The following is a 17,384-nucleotide window of genomic DNA, read 5'->3' on the forward strand; positions in this document are numbered from 1 at the left end:
ATCAACGTTCCTATTATGTTGCATCTTTTCTTTTTTGCAGTCCGCATTAAGGACAAAAGTCCAGTTTTTGTTTTCAGTACTTAAAAAATAATTTGAGCAACAATGTAGGATGAAAGGTGCAGCTGGATTCTAGATTGGTCTGAATGAGTGGTAAATATTAAGAAATAAAATGCCAGTATTTTGAGGAAACTAGGCCATAAGCAAAAAAAAAAATAAAAAAAAAATAAAAAAAACCTATGTCCTAGATCATTTATGGACCAATAAATTTAGTTCAAAATGTTAAATTATGGACTTAAACTGAACTTTTAAGCAGTTCGCAGAGATAATTCACTTTGACAACAGATCAATGTATATGTCATAGGTAAAATTAAAAAAATAATTCACATTTTTTTCCAATATGGTGTGGCCTAATGGTTGTATATCAGGGGTGCCCAGACTTTTTGACCCCAAGATCTACTTGTCAAGCATCCAGCCTGCCACGATCAACATGGGTTGGGTGGTCACCAATCATGAAATAGAATGACCAAATCACAAAGATCTACCCACTTCAAAAATGCAAAACGTATTTATTTTTAAGTATATTGACGATTCTTTACGTGTAAATGTATGTTTGTGTGCCTTGCATAACTGCATGAGCCAATATTACACACCATAATTAACTTTAAACATTTTTATATGACAAAGTTCACTTTGATGATCACTAAACACCATCCGAATGAAAATGCAAACCTGGGCTGTGTCACTTACGTCAGTGGATTCGTCCAACTGCAGTGAGAGAAAATCTCTTGCTTCGGTGATTGCTCTGCGGCCAATTTTAGTTTGGATTTTAGTTTGTTCACTTTTCTCATTCTCAGCTTGCTTTTCGGCAGAATGTCGGTGTCATATTTTCCATAAACAGTTCGAAAATGCCATTCCACATTTCACTACACTGGCAGATGAGGCAAACGCACTTAAAAAATGACACCGTGAAAAAAAAGTCCGCCTCCCATTCCGTATAAAAGGGATACTCATGTTTAAGATTTCTTAAGCGAGAGCCTAAAATGGTGGGTGGGGGGAGACTCACTGACAGCATGTACATGCGCGGTGAGCTAAAGTTAAAAAAAATATATGGCTGATGTCTTTTCTTCCTTTTCTCTGCAAGCCGTCGCGATCGACTGAAACTGCCTCGCGATTCACGCATTCAGCACCCCTGGTGTATATAATGGCAGGTTTGGTGAGAGTTCATATTCTTTTTCATTTTACATTTTCCCCACTTAATAGGTCAAAAGACAATATTCAGGTTTGGCTAAACAATAGCTAGAACTCTTGCCTCTGTAACAAATGATTAATACTTTGTTGTAGAGGGGGGGACAAAAACATAAGGAGCGCCAAACATTTATGTCCCTGGCTTCCTGAAAATATTATTGTGAAGAGTAACCGACCACTTCCAGCTAACTGACTGGCTAAAAGACGGGAAAAAAGCCAAGTTTTCGTCAAAATAGAATGATACTCCAATGATGCTTAGGACCGCATCCTCTTGGACTGGAACAACAAATTTTGCTTCCTCTGAAAACAGCGAAAGTATGATTATAAAGATGATTCTATGAAAATTTTAAATTTGAATTAACGTAAAAAGAAACCGGTAATCTGTATCTCTGGTTCATGGGGTTGCTAAGCAAACAACGTAATGTTTTGTGCACTTGATATTTCTTACCTGGTTGACTGACTGCAACAGGAGCAGCAGGCAGTGTTAGTCTTTCCTTAATCGACTTCATAGCTGATGAAGAAAACAAATTCTAATTAAGATGAGCAAATAATTCGAAACAGAGTAAAAGTTTATGAATCTATAAATTATTGCCCTGACTGGCATCATTCTGCATAACAGTAAAAGTGCCAGTACCTTGAGAACCTACTTTACTTTTGACAATGCTTACCTTTCTGATAGGGTGTTTGCACTTTTTCTTCTTTCACATATCTACCCAAACGCTTTGCCAGACTGTTTTTCATAGGACCCTCCTCATATATTAGACCTACAATGGAACAAATTCATAGATTAAGTGGGTGTGAGTGCAATGATCAAGTTGTCAAGATGGAGGAAAAATGCTAACATACAAGTGGGGTCCCTCTGTCTACCAAGCCTGTTCGCAACAGTGCTTTGTGATCTCAAAGTTTCTTCAAAGACAACCTTTTCTGAGAAAAAGAAAATTTAAATAGGTCATTTTTATTGCAATTCATCAATGTGAACACCGGGCCAATTAAAATGAATTTCTATGTTGAGACAACAGTCTTCGTCTAATTTTGCCATGTGATGGTTTTTATGTCTTGATTGGTCAAATTATTCTTTTCTGACTGTTGACATGAAAACCTTAAACAAACAAGACAGACATTGAATGGATTAAAAAAAAACACTAAAAAAAATAGAAATTTAAGTATGTGCATCAAGTTTCAAAATGGTCAAAAATTATAACAATAATTCGTTCACATTCCAGGTGATGTGGTCGTGCCACTACAGTGAAGAAAATAAGTATTTGAACTTCTTTTTTCCTTTCAGCTTGTCTGTTAGGGGTCCCCACAGCGTGTCATGTTTTTCCATCTAAGCCTATCTCGTGTATCTTCTTCTGTAACACCCAGTGTCCTCATGTCCTCCCTCACAATATCCATCAACCTTCTCTTTGGTCTTCCTCTCGCTCTTTTGCCTGGCAGCTCCATCCTGAGCACCCTTCTACCAATATACTCTCTCGTCGCTGAACATGTCCAAACCATCTAAGTCTGCTCTCTCTAACCTTGTCTCCAAAACATCTAACTTTGGCTGTCCCGCTAATGAGCTCATTTCTAATCCTATCCAACCTGTGCACTCCAAGCGAGAATCTCAGCATCTTCATTTCTGCTACGTCCAGTTCTGCTTCCTGTTGTTTCTTCAGTGTCACCATCTCTAATCCGTACATCATGGCCGGCCGGCCTCACCACTGTTTTATAAACTTTGCTCTTCATCCTGGCAGAGACGCTTTTGTCGCATAGAACACCAGACACCTTCCGCCAACTGCTCCACCCCACTTGGACCCGTTTCTTCACTTCTTTACCACACTCTCCATTGCTCTCTATTGTTAATCCCAGGTATTTGAAGTCATCCATCCTCGCTATCTCTTCTCCCTGAAGCTTCACTCGTCCTCCGCCCATTACATTCATGCACATATATTCAGTTTTACTTCGGCTAATCTTCATTCCTCTCCTTTCCAGTGCAGGCCTCCATCTTTCTAATTGTTCCACCCCCTGCTCCTTGCTTTAAATAAGTATTTGAACACCCTGCTATACTGCAGCAAGTTCTCCCACTTAGAAATTATGGAGGGGTCGACTGTGATAGAGATAATCTAAAAAAAAAAAAAAAAAAAAAAAAAAAAAAAAAAAAAAAAAAAAAAAAAACAGAAATCGCAATGTATGATTTTTTTTCTACGATTTATTTGTGTGATACAGCTGTAAATAACTCTTTGAACACCTGTCTATCAGCTAGAATTCTGACCCTCAAAGACTCGTTAGTGTGCCTTTAAAAGACCACCTCCACTCCATGTGTTATCCTGAATCCTAAATGGAAAATCTTTGTAAGGAGCTGAAACTCTGTGTTTCTCAGTGACAGCCCAGAAACCTGTCTAATCTAGAGAAGATCTGTGTGGAGGAGTGGACCAAAATCCCTCTTGCAGTCTGTGGAAACCTTTGACCTCTGTAATTGCAACCAAAGGTTACTGTACCAAATATTAACATTGGTTTTCTCAGGTGTTCAAATACTTATTTGCAGCTGTATCACACAAATAAATTGTTGAAAAAAAAACATCATACATAATGATTTCATGATTTTTCTTTTTAGAGTCTCTCTCTCTCTCTCTCTCTCACAGTGGACATGCAACTACGATGAAAATTTCAAACCCCTCCATGATTTCTAAGTGTGAGTATATAGCAGGGTGTTGAAATACTTGTTTTCTTCACTGCAAGACCGTCTGAAAATACAGTCTTTCAAAGACCTGCACTGACGTGGTACGTTGCTGCCTCCCAGCACAACATGCCAGACAAGAAGTGTACCATCAACACTGGGTATAGTGGGGATGAGGCATGACCTCAACTAGGGATATTGTGAGTCGATGAGGAGAATGCTTCGAAGACTTCCTCAATTCCACCAACACGTCTTCCCATGAGGAAGCAGAGTTTGGTTTGTCTGACGCGGGGCTCTTCTATCTCTGGGATTGAGATCACAGACGTGGTTAAAAAGCTTCTTGGTGGCAAGGCCCCGGGGGTGGATGAGATTTGACCGGAGTTCCTACAGGCTTTGGATGTTGTGGGGGTGTCCTGGTTGACACGCCTCTGCAACATTGCATGGACATTGGGGACAGTGCCTCTGGATTGGCAGACTGGGGTGGTGGTCCCCCTTTTTAAGAAAGGGGACCGCAGGTGTGTTCCAACTATAGGGGGACAACAATACTCAGCCTCCCTGGTAAGGTCTATTCAGGGGTGCTGGAGAGGAGTTTCCGTCGGGAAGTCGAATCTCAGATTCAGGAGGAGCAATGTGGTTTTCGTCCTGGCCATAGAACAGTGGACAAGCTCTACACCCTTGGCAGGATCCTCGAGGATGCATGGGATTTCACCCAACCAGTCTACATATGTTTTGTGGACTTGGAAAATGTGTTCGACTGTGTCCCTAGGGGATTCATCTGGGAGGTTCTTGGAAGTATGGGACACCAAACCTCCTGATATGGCTGATATGGGTTGTTCAGTCTACCTACGAACGGTGCCAGAGTTTGGGTCGCGTTGCCGGCAATAAGTCAGACTCATTTCCAATGAGCTGGACTCTGCCAAAGCTGCCTTTTGTCACCGATTTTGTTCAGAATTATTATGGACAGAATCTCTCGGCGCATCCGAGGGGTAGAAGGTGTCCGGTTTGGTAGCCTCAGCATCTCTGCTCTTTGCAGATGATGTGCTTCTGTTGGGTTCTTCAAGCAAAGATCTCCAACACTCAGTGGAGCGGTTCACAGCAGAGTGTGAAGCAGCTGGGAAGAGAGGATCAGCACCTACAAATCTGACACCATGGTCCTCAGTCTGAAAAGGGTGGCATGCTCTTTCTGGTTCGGGGATGAAATCGTGCCCCAATTGGAGGAGTCTTATGATCTTGGGGTGTAGTGAGGGAAGAATGGATCCAGAGATCGACAGGCGGATCGGTGCAGGGTCTGGAGTGATGCGGAATTTGTATTGGTGCGTTGTAAAGAGGGAGCTCAGTCGAAAGGCGAAGCTCTCAATTTACCACTCAATCTACGTTCTTACCCTCACCCATGGGCACGAGATGTGGGTCGTGACCGAAAGAACAAGATCTTGGATACAAGCGGCCGAAATGAGTTTACTCCACAGGATGTACGGGCTCTCCCTTGGAGATAGGGTGAGACGCTCGGTCATCCGGAAGGGGCTCAGTATCGAGCCACTGTTCCTCCGCATTGAGAGGAGCCAGATGAAGTGGCTGGGGAATCTGATCCGGATGTCTCCCAGACGCTTCCTTGACACGTATCTCACCCGACCTGGGTTTTATTGGATACCTAATTGAGGTTGAAACTAGTTGTCCTATGCCTGCAGCTCAAAAACACCCCAAGAGTATAATGCTGCCAGCACAATGCTTCTCTGTTGGGACTGTATTGGACAGGTGATGAGCCACACATATTGCTTAAAACAGGGGTCACCAACGCGGGGCCAGTGAGCGCACAGTTGCCTGCGGGGACCACTTATAGAGGCATGGTCTAAAAAGGTCACAAATTGTATAATTATAATTAATTGTGCTTTAAATTTTCAAACTGACTTGCTTACATTAATTAAATTTTAAAAATAAGGTATAACATTAAGCAGTGTTCCCCAACCTTCTTCGCACCGCGGACTCGTTTGGAGGAGGCATTTTTCTCATGTACCATATATGTATTTATAGATTTATAAAGTCTAAGGAGTTTGGTTATTTTGGAAGTGTGCCACAAAGAGGTCATGTAGCCCTTCATATGATCGATGCTCATGAAGTAGTGCTCAGCCTCAAAAAAGTTGGTGAGCCCAGTCTTAGAATTAAGATCACAGTTCTATCTTGGTCTCATCAGACCAAAACTTTTGTTCATCCCCATCTAGGAGTCATTTTTATTTTTTTTTAAAAGAAAACGCTTCGTGGGCTTTGTTCTTATTCCGGACGACAGTGCAAAAGGGTTAATAGGCCGTGCCAGTCTGTGTAGCATTTTTTTTTTTTAAACTATTTCCAAACACGAGCCATGCCAGAGTATAAACTGTATACCGTATGCACTGGTACGTTGTAAAAATTAGATATTCCCACAGAAAGACTTTGTAAAATGGCGCAAACGTAACAGAAAAGTATTTTATTCAACCTCCTCCTGAATCTTCCAAATCAAATCTAAAATATAAAACATTTGGACTACCCTAGAGAGGGATGGCGTCCCCACTCACTAAAAATTCATCTCAATCCCAAAGAACTGTGAATATTTTTACCTTCTTTTGATGAATTAAAGGGTAGCCAGATGGCTGAAATATTATTTTCTTTCTCCCTATTTAAAGAAACATCAGCACTCTCAGCATTCATGCCCACTTTTAGGGATTTCCTCAGCCGGATATCCTCCAGGGTCCTCACTTCAATGTGTGATTCTTCTGTCAAGTAACACCACTTTCACTGAGCACCAATAGGCATTGAAGAAAATTTTAGCTACTTAGTCGCAATTTTTATCTTTTACTGAACTCACCAGGCTGGCATCTTTTTCTTGGGGAAGGGCCCTCTCCTTCCTCTGAGAATTGGTCTGGAAGCACAAATACATAAAAGCCATATTGGGGGGGGGGGGGGGGGGTAAATTGAAAATATACTAATATACCAACAAACTACTGGGCCTGACTTGACATAATACGAATATATGGAAAACCAAATTTTCTTGTTTGGGATGTAATAATGTCTCAGTAAATGTTAAATAGGAATTAAAATCATTCTTTGACATTTTTCTGCCAAGAGACCTGAAATCAAGCCATACGAAATTCTCAAGGTCATCTACAACACTAGCGAAGATCTCCATCCTCCCAAGCTATCACAGCATGCTCTCACAAGTGGGTATTGTGAACCAGTGATTTCCAAACTTTGTGGACATACTTTACAATTTAAAAAAGGTCCCTGCACTCTTACAAAGAAAAAGGTCACAAAGGGTGGATACATTAATGACTAGGTAGAGCACTTCCGGGCGGCACTGTCGCGCAGATGTAAAGCGTTGGCCTTAAAGTTCTGAGGACCGGAGTTGAAATCCCGGCCCCACCTGTGTGGAGTTTGCATGTTCTCCCCGTGCTGGGGTGGTTTTCTCCAGAAGTTCCGGTTTCTTCTCAAATTCCAAAAACATGCATTCAATGGAGACTCTAAATTCCCCCGAGGTGTGATTGTGAGTGCAGCTGTAGTCTGTCTCCATGTGCCCTGCGATTAGCTGGCAACCAGTTCAGGGTATACTCTCCCTTCTGCCCGATGCCAGCTGGGACAGGCTCCAGCACTCCCTGTGAACCTAGTGAGGATAAGCGGCTTAAAAATGGATGAATGAATGGATTGATAAGAGTAATTCCTGCCACCAAATAGAGTAGCCTTTATTTGTTCTGTAGGAGTCTGTCTCCATGTGCCCTGCAATTAGCTGGCAACCAGTTCAGGGTATACTCTCCCTTCTGCCCGATGCCAGCTGGGACAGGCTCCAGCACTCCCTGTGAACCTAGTGAGGATAAGCGGCTTAAAAATGGATGAATGAATGGATTGATAAGAGTAATTCCTGCCACCAAATAGAGTAGCCTTTATTTGTTCTGTAGGAGCGGCACAGTGGTTCAGCTGGAAAGCATTGGCCTCACAATTCTGAGGTCCCGGGTTCGATCCTGGACCCGCCCGTGTGGAGTTTGCATGTTCTCCCCGTGCCTGCCTGGGTTTTCTTTGGGCACTCCGATTTCCTCCCACATCCCCAACACATGCAACATTAATTCGACACTCTACAGTGGAGAAAATAAGTATTTGACCACCCTGCTATATTGCAAGTTCTCACACTTAGAAATCATGGAGGGGGTCTGAAATTTTCATCGCAGCTGCATGTCCACTATGAGAGGGATAATCTAAAAAGAAAATGCAGAAATCGCATTGCATGATTTTTTTAACGATTTATTTGTGTGATACAGCTGCAAATGAGAATTTGAACACCTGAGAAAACCAATGTTAATATTTGGTACAGTCGCCTTTGTTTGCAATTACAGAGGTGAAACGTTTCCTGTTCACCACGTTTGCACACACTGCAGGAGGGGGGGTTTGGTTTCTCGAGATCAGACAGGTTTCTGGGCTGTTGCCAAGAAAAATTGAGTTTCTATTGGGTTTAGGTCTGGAGTCTGGCTAGGCCACACCAGCACCTTAATAATATACTTTTTACGGGAGCCACTCCTTGGTATTCCTGGCTGTGTGCTTCGGGGTATTGTCATGTTGAAAGACCCAGCAATGACCCCCAAAGCATGATACTACCACCCACATGGTTCACAGTAGGGATGGTGTTCTTGGGATGGAACTCATCATTCGTGTTTCTCTAAACACAGTTAGTGGAATTATGACCAAAAAGTTCCATTTTTGTCTCATCTGACCACAAAACACTCTCCCATGACTCCTCTGTATGATCCAAATGGTCATGGGCAAACTTAAAACGGGCCTTGACATGTGCTAGTTTAAGCAGCCAGGCAACCTTCCATGCCATGCATGATTTCAAACCATTGTATCAGTGTATTACCAACAGTCACCTTGGAAACGGTGGTCCCAGCTCTTTTCAGGTCATTGACCATGTCCTGTCATATAATCCTGGGCTGATTCCTCACCTTTCTAAGGATCATTGAGACCCCACAAGGTGATATCTTGTATGGGGCTCCACTCCAATTGAGTTTCTCTCCGTAGCCCTTTACAAATCTGTGGAGTTGTACAATTTTGTCTCTGGTGTCTTTGAACAGGTCTTTGGTCTTGGCCATGTTACAAGTTTGAGTCTTACTGATTGTATAGCAGGCATGTGATTTGACTGAATGAAAAAAATACTGAAAAATAGCCGGGGGGCTGGGGGCTACAAGCATGATCAAAGGATGATCACCAATTTTAATGTACAAGATTTATAAATTGTATTATGAATGAAATATATCTAGTATATCTATAAATAAATGCTATTCCGTTTTCAAAATGTACACATTCATTATTTAGGTGCATACCGTTACCCCCAAAAATTACAAATTCAAATACAAATTCAACTAAGTAAACTACTAACAGTGAAACTAAATTTAATTCAGATTGGCGTCATGGCATGCAAGCATGCTTTCATAGTGTATATATTGTATCCATTCAAAAACGTTTCAATTCTCGTTTTTGTGAATGATTGAAATGTATGAATTAGACAATTATTACTGTCATGTTTTGTTATCAGTAAATAATACAGACATTTTTATAACTAATTGTTTCTGAACTCTCACCATGTGTCTGAACAAACACATTAAGCCCAAGAGCGCCCTCTTTGACCACTGTGAGCAACATCAGACATACACACTGTGGTCAGATCAGTGTCATCCATTGAAGCGATGTGGCTCATTAAGGATTCAGATTACATCATTTATATTCCAATCAGAATATTTTTAAGAACAATTGTGTTTTTTGCAGACCTACAATGAAAATGTCAACAAACAAAAAAATACATTGCTAACCAAACCAAGCCAACAATAACTATAAATTTGAAAGGTCGCTTCCAACTTTCTTTCAATTATTTTTTTTTTAACCCACAATGATATCCCTGGGGGCACGGTGGTTCAGATGGTAAAGCGTTGGCCTCACAGTTCTGAGGTCCCGGGTTCAATCCCGTACCCGCATGTATGGAGTTTGCATGTTCTCCCCGTGCCTGTGTGGGTTTCTTCCGGGCACTCTGGTTTCCTTCCACATTCCAAAAACATCCAACATTATTCGGACACTCTAAATTTCCCTAGGTGATTGTGAGTGTGGCTGTTTGTCACAATGTGGCATGCGATTGGTTGGCAACCAGTTCAGCGTGTACCCTGCCTCCTGCCCATTGACAGCTTGGATAGGCTCCAGCACTCCCCGCAACCCTTGTGAAGATAAGCGACGAAAATGAATGGATGGATGATATCCCTGTCTGTTTTTCTTGGTGTAAAACTGAATTATTGCTTGCAGAATAGCTTTAGCAATTCATGGTGAAAGCTGAATGATGCTCCCAAGCAGTTTTAAGGTTAATGTCATGTTGCCTCCTATAGTTATATATATATATATTTATACAGGGTGGTGGACAGTGTTTGTAATTATGAGTGTACCACTTCAAAACCCGCAGGGGGCGGAGTCAGGTAAACAAGGAAGTAGAAGTAGTCTGAGCAGAAGACCTTGTGTTTCCATTGTGCAACAAGTGCGCAGTTGCATTGGTCTGAAATTTTTATTTTTTTTTTGGAATCTGTCTGGTATGGGGTGGACAGGTGTCTTTACGCAGCCAATGACCTCACACAGGTGCATCTGATTCAGGATAATACATGGAGTGGAGGTGGACTTTTAAAGGCAGACTAACAAGTCTTTGAGGGCCAGAATTCTCGCTGATAGACAGGTGTTCAAATACTTATTTGCAGCTGTATTACACAAATCGTTAAAAAAAAAAAAAAAAAAAAAATCATACATTGTGATTTCTGGATTTTTCTTTTTAGATTAATCTCACAATGGACATGCACTCACGATGAAAACGTCAGACCCCTCCATGATTTCTAAGTGGGACAACTTGCAATGGAGTAGAATGTTCAAATATTTATTGTCTATACTGTAAATTGCCCGTCAGTGTATTTGTGAGTGCGGCTGTTTTTCTCTATGTGCCCTATTAGCTGGCATTCAGTTCAGGGTGAACCCTGCCTCCTGCCAGTTGACAGCTGGGACAGGCTCCAACACTCCTGCAACCATTATGAGGATAAGGGGCTAAGAAAATGGATGGATGTTCTGTCAGTCACTGATATACATTGAGGAACAAACACACATTATTTATTTTCCTTTCAGCTTGTCCCGTTCGAGGTCACCACAGCATATCACCTTTTTCCATATAAACCCATCTCCTGAGTCTTCCTCTCTTAACACCAACTGGCATCATGTCTTCCTCACAATGTCCATCAACCTTCTGTTTGGTCTTCCTCTTGCTCTTTATGCCTGGCAGCTCCATCTTCAGCATCCATCTTCCAATATATTCACTCGCTCGCCTCTGGACATGTCCAAACCAACTAAAGTCTGCTCTCTCAAACCTTGTCTCCAAAACATCCAACTTTGGCTGTCCCTCTCATGAGCTCATTTTTAATCCTATCCAACTTGCTCACTCCGAGCGAGAGCCTCAACATCTTCATTTCTGCCACCTCCAGTTCTGCTTCCTGTTGTCTCTTCAGTGCCACCGTTTCTAATCCGTACATCATGGTCGGCCTCACCACTGTTTTATAAACTCTTTTATAAACTTTGCCCTTAACCCTAACAGAGATTCTTCTGTCTTATAACACACCAGACACCTTCCACCAGCTGTTCCAACCTGCTTTGACCAGTTTCTTCACTTCCTTACCACACTCACCATTGCTCTGGACTGTTGACCCCAAGTATTTGAAGTCATCCACCCTCGATATCTCTTCTCCCTGGAGCTTCACTTTTCCTCCTCCGCCCCTCACATTCATGCACACATATTCTGTTTCACTTTGGCTAATCTTCATTCCTCTTCTTTCCAGTGCGTGCCTCCATCTTTCTAATTGTTCCTCCAGCTGCCCTCTTCTTTCACTGCAGATCTCAATGTTATCTGCGAACATCATGGTTCAAGGGGATTCCAGTGTAACATCTGTAAACCTATCCATTATCACAGCAAACACCAAGGGGCTCAGAGCTGATCCCTGATGCAGTCCCACTTCCACCGTAAATTCTTCTGTCACACCTAAGGCACACCTCACCATTGTTCTGCTGCTGTCATACATGTCCTGTACTATTCTAACATATTTCTCTGCCACACAAGACTTATGCATGCAGTACCACAGTTCCTCTCTTGGTACTGTGTCATAGGCTTTCTCTCGATCCACAAAGACACAATGTAGCTCCTTCTGACCTTCTCTGTACTTTTCCACTTGCATCCTCAAGGCAAAAAATGCATCTCTGGTACTCTTTCTAGGCATGAAACGATACTGTTGCTCACAAATACTTACTTCTGTCCTGAGTCTAGCCTCCACTACTCTTTCCCATAACTTCATTGTGTGGGTCATCAACTATTCCTCTATAGTTCCCACAGCTTTGAATCTCGCCTTTGTTTTTAAAAATGGGAACTAGGCCACTTTTTCTCCATTCTTCGGGTATCTTCTCACCCCATTATTCTGTTGGTCAAAAACTCTCTCTCCAAATTGCTTCCATACCTCCACAGGAATGTCATCAGGACCAACTGCCTTAATGTTTTTCCATTCTCTTTTGTGCCTTTCTAACTTCGTCCTTACTAATCATCAAAAACTCCACAGCCATCTCTCCAAATTGCTTCCATACCTCTACCGGTATGTCATCAGGACCAACTGCCTTCCCATTTTTCATCCTTTGTAATGCCTTTCTGACTTCCCCCTTAGTAATCATTTCCACTTCCTGGTCCTTCACACTTGCCTCTTCCACTCTTCCTTTTCTCTCATTTTCTTCATTTATCAACTTCTAAAAGTATTCTTTCCATCTATTTCGCACACTACTGGCACCAGTTAACACATTTCCATCTCTATCCTTAATCACCCTTACCTGCTGCACATCCTTCCCATCTCTATACCTTTGTCTGACCAACCTGTAGAGATCCTTTCTCCTTCTTTCGTGTCCAACCTGGTGCACCTGTCGTCATATGCCTCTTGTTTAGCCTTTGCCACCTCTACCTTTGCCCTATATCGCATCTCAATGTATTTCTTCCGCCTTTCAGTCTCCCACATCTTCTTTACTAACATTTTCCTTGTAAGACTTCCTGTATTCTAGGGTTCCACCACCAAGTGTCCTTCTCCCCTTTCCTACCAGAAGACACACCAAGTACTCTCCTGCCTGTCTCTCTGATCACCTTGGCTATAGTAGTCCAGTCTTCCGGGAGCTCCTCCTGTCCATCGAGAACCTGTATGAACACTTTCCGAAAGTGCCCCCATAGGGCTGCATTGAGGAACAAAGACACATGATACCTTGTAAATATTTCTGGGAGAAATTATATAACATTCTATAATATCCCACAGCACAACAGAACAGCGCTTTTGGTACATTAATGTGCCCCGACACACTGGTTGAGAATCACTCTTCTACACAGAGGTAACCAATAAGAAAGGGGGCGGTCTTGACAAAATAGGGACAAAGCGGATACAAAACTGGGTCAAACAGAGTCACTCTTCTACATCTAAATACCCAAAATACAGTGCAGTAATACTTTTGCGAAAAAAATAGACAGTAAAACCTATTTGAGTTGCTTTAAATTTTGAGGTAAAAGCATATGTCCTTTTTAAAAAAATAATTGTTTCTCAAAGATGTAATTTTAAAAAATGAATACAATGAATGAATGAAACACTAAAAAAACAGAAAACTCACCATCTTCATCCTCATCATCATCTACTGGATTAATAACCACTGGTGGATGAGTAGGACTTGGGACTGGTTCCTGGTTTTCATTCTTCATGACACCTCTCAACTGGGGATTGGCTACAGTAGGGAGAGGAGTAGCTGGTTGGGAGGAAAGCTCATCATGGAGCAGTTCATCATTCTGACTTTGACCTGGGAGAATTTTATTGATCATTTTAGTGAATATGACAGAGTTGAAATGGTCTTGAGTTTATAAGCATAAAGGTTTCCTGTTTTAAACTCACTTTTGTCAGGTGGGATAAGAATGCCATCAACATAACGTGCCTTTTCATGGAAAAAGGCGCAGTGTGGTTTCTGGCAGCCAGCTGGATGGGTCTCCCAATAACATGCTATTTCCTTCCTATTTTTCTGTATTGGTAAAAGAGTAACAAAATGTAACAACATGAAGAATGTTTGCTTTTCTAAAGAGCATGAAGAATGGTCTGATCATATTCTTACTCCATCATTATAATAATATCTATTAAGGTCCCTAGCTCAAATTGAACTGTATCAGTCGGTAAAATGGGAATTGTATGAGATTTTTTTTAAACTGACTAAATATGTTAAATAACAACAACCATTGTATGGATTTACAGTCCCCTCCAAAAGGCCAAGGTCAATTCCTTAGCTTTTATTGTTCACTGTAGACATTTGGGTTTCAGATCAAAAGATGAATATGAAATTAAAGTTCAGAATTCCAGCTTTTATTTCGTTGTATTTACAGTGGGTAGGAAAGTATTCAGATGCCCTCAGATTTTCACTTGTTATATTTCTGTCATTTGCAAAAAACTTTTTTTTTTTTAAAACTCAATGAACATACAGCACCATACATTGACAGATAAAATACAAAATTGAGATTTTAGATTAAAAAGGAAAACTGAAATATCACAATCATCAGTATTAAGACCCTTTGCCTAGTGTTAAGTAGCACCACACATCTGACCGCATAGATTCTTTTCACTAACGTCACGCCGACCACGTGTTTGTTTTGGATGGCAAGACGGTGTCTACATATCATGGCTAGGAAGCAATAAATGTATACTGTAATGTTTTGGATATGGTTATCTTTTATCTTGAAAGTCCTTTGACAAACAAACACTGTAACCAGAAATGATTGAGGCACTGGCGTGAGGAATAAAGAAAGAAGAAAGAAAGAAGAAGCCACGTGATACTCGAGAGTATTGTGTCGACGTCAGCAGGAGAGGTAGGGAGGGGCGACATAAATATCACCCTATCACCCACGTTAAAAAGTACAGTTGGACTCAGATGGTGTCAGAGTGACGGAAGTATAATTACGGACTCACGGGAAAGAAATAAAAAAAGGAGCTCACTGGGGGAAAAAAAACAAAGAAGCCGAGTCGTTCAGTGCTTCAACTCATCCAATCTACCAGACGCATGGCGGAGATTCAAGCAACACGCCGAACTCACGTTCACGGGACCACTTAAAAACAGAGGTGAAGAGGAAAAGTACAGTTTCCTCCTGCCGTGGATCGGCGAAGGACGGGATTTCAGCAATACATGGACGAAGCTGTTGCTAAAAACTTATTACAAAAAGTTATCTGATTACCTTATTCCGAAAGCAAACCCCATATTTGCTAGATATAAGTTTCACGAGAAAGCGCAGGGTAACTGTGAGTTATTTGAGCACTTTGTGACAGAACTCGAACTGTTGCTTAAAGACTATAACCAAACAAACAGTGATGAGATGGTCAGAGACCGTATACTTTTTGCTACCAACTCACCGAGTGTTTGGGAAAAGTTACACAGCCAGTGGCCGGAAGGCACACTCGAAAAAAGTCATCGGCATAGCCTGCTCCCAAGTGTTAGCAAAAGAGCAGCTAAATGCTATGGCTATCGACAGCCACGAGGTTCACGTTATCCACCGCGAACCTGGAAAGCAAAGTTTCACTGCGGGTGCGAGGAGGCATATTGACACCCCAAAGACCTCCATAAAGATATGTAACAAGTTTGGAGGATACCACAGTAAATTAGCTGAATGTCCAGCAAAATGTACACAGTGCCTGAAGTGTAAGACCCCTTTTTCTGTCTGTTCTTACAACCATAAGCCACACAATGAAATACCATGATGAAAAGGCCATAAGACGCTTATATGCAAGACAATATTCACAAAAAGGTCACTAAAACACGCGAGTTGTATTGTACTTTTTCCGTCCAGAGGGCGTGGTGAACAAAATTCATGTGACTCATGATGTCACATTAAAAGTATCTATACAGCCACAAGTCTCTTTGTAAATGATGTATTTTTTTTTTTTTTTTTTTTTTTACACTTGGATTTGGAAGTACTCTGCCATTCCTATTTGTCACCAGATCTGTCAGGTTGGATGGTGAACATTGGTGGGCTGCCATTTTCAGGTCCCTCCAAAGATGCTCATTTGGGTTGAAGTCAGTGCTGTGGCATTCAAGAAAAGTCACGGAGCTGTTCTGGAGCCAATGTGTGCTTCGGCCCTGAGCACTCTGGAGAAGGTTTCTGTTCAGAATATCCCTGTACTTGGCTACATTCATCTACCCTTCGATTAAAATCACTTGTCCTGTCCCTGCAGCTCAAAACCACCCCCACAGCATGATTCTGCCACCACCATTCTTCACTGTGAGGACTGTATTGGACAGGTGATGGAGCAGTGCCTGATTTTCTTTGCATATACCGCTTAGAATTAAGGCCCAAAAATTCTATCTTGGTCTTGTCAGACCAGAGAATCTTATTTATTACCATCTAGGAGTCCTTCTGGTGTATTTTAAAAAAAACTCCACGAGGGCTTTTGTGTGTCTTCCACTGAGGAGAGACTTCCATTAAGCCACTCTGCCACGAAGCCCCAACTGGTGGAGGACTGCAGTGATCGTTACCATATTCCAGATAACAGCACACACGGGTTAAAAGGCTGTGCCCATGCTGCGTAGCGTTTTTTTACACGAACCATGCCGGAGTATACGCTGCACATAAACTGTATACTCCATGCACTGGTACGTTGTAAAAATTGGATATTGACACAGAAAGGCTTTCTAAATGTTCATTTACATACCTTGTTTCCAAACAGTAACTGGAATAGCAGTAAAATGGCTCAAACATAACTGAAAAGTAATTTTTACTCACCATCCTCCTGTGAAGCCCCACTAAAGTATTGGGGTTGAACGGCCTCAAAAGTCTCATATTTCTCACATTCAGTCTCAGTCACGCTGAATGTCATTTTCATCTCAAGTTACCATTGAGGTTGTGCTGGTCATAGCACATCGCATTCAAACCTTTTAATCACTTAGAATCAGAATCAGACTCATTGGCCAAGTACATAACACACTAGGACAGGAGTGGGCAAACTTTTTGGCTTGGGGGCCACATTGACTTTTCAAATTTGACAGACGGGCCTGGTCAACACAAGATACAATACATGTAAAAATCTGCATTTGTTAACAGTACATAGCAAACAAACAGGAAAAAAGCATTGAAGGATTAACATACCTTTTAATGAGAACAGTGTTGTTGATCACCCATTTTAGCCAGTGCATCAAAGTCTGGTGGAATTTCTGTTGTGGCAATTCTCAGAACAGATCTGAGGTGTTCATCATTCATCTGGGATCTGTGGGGTGCTTTGTTGGTGTTCATCACACTAAAAGTCTGTTTACACACACATGTAGAGCCAAATAACACCAGCATCCTCTGTGCCATCTTCTGGATGTTTGGAAATTTGGCTGCACTTAATGAAGCATAAAACTCCTCCAGTTTCAGGGAGTTGAA

General features: G+C 41.7%; 1 protein-coding gene across 13 annotated transcripts in view; it reads right to left on the minus strand.

Annotated features, from left to right (window-relative positions):
• Positions 1-17,384, minus strand: part of zc3h11a (zinc finger CCCH-type containing 11A) — a 50,834-nt gene that overhangs the window by 23,396 nt on the left and 10,054 nt on the right. For 5 of the 13 annotated variants that reach the window (XM_061832639.1, XM_061832629.1, XM_061832627.1 and 2 more), the window contains 7 exons: positions 13,882-14,005; positions 13,607-13,789; positions 6,738-6,791; positions 6,490-6,645; positions 2,092-2,169; positions 1,914-2,009; positions 1,694-1,756 (listed from right to left, as the gene is read on the minus strand). In XM_061832639.1, the coding sequence (XP_061688623.1) occupies positions 1,694-1,756; positions 1,914-2,009; positions 2,092-2,169; positions 6,490-6,645; positions 6,738-6,791; positions 13,607-13,789; positions 13,882-14,005 (754 nt within the window). Of the gene's footprint in view, positions 1-1,693; positions 1,757-1,913; positions 2,010-2,091; positions 2,170-6,489; positions 6,646-6,737; positions 6,792-13,606; positions 13,790-13,881; positions 17,015-17,108; positions 17,265-17,384 lie in introns of all 13 variants that reach the window. The other 8 variants (XM_061832638.1, XM_061832632.1, XM_061832628.1 and 5 more) reach the window with 8 other exon arrangements.

The sequence above is a fragment of the Syngnathoides biaculeatus genome, chromosome 10, assembly GCF_019802595.1.
Source record: "Syngnathoides biaculeatus isolate LvHL_M chromosome 10, ASM1980259v1, whole genome shotgun sequence".
Lineage (NCBI taxonomy): Eukaryota > Metazoa > Chordata > Actinopteri > Syngnathiformes > Syngnathidae > Syngnathoides > Syngnathoides biaculeatus.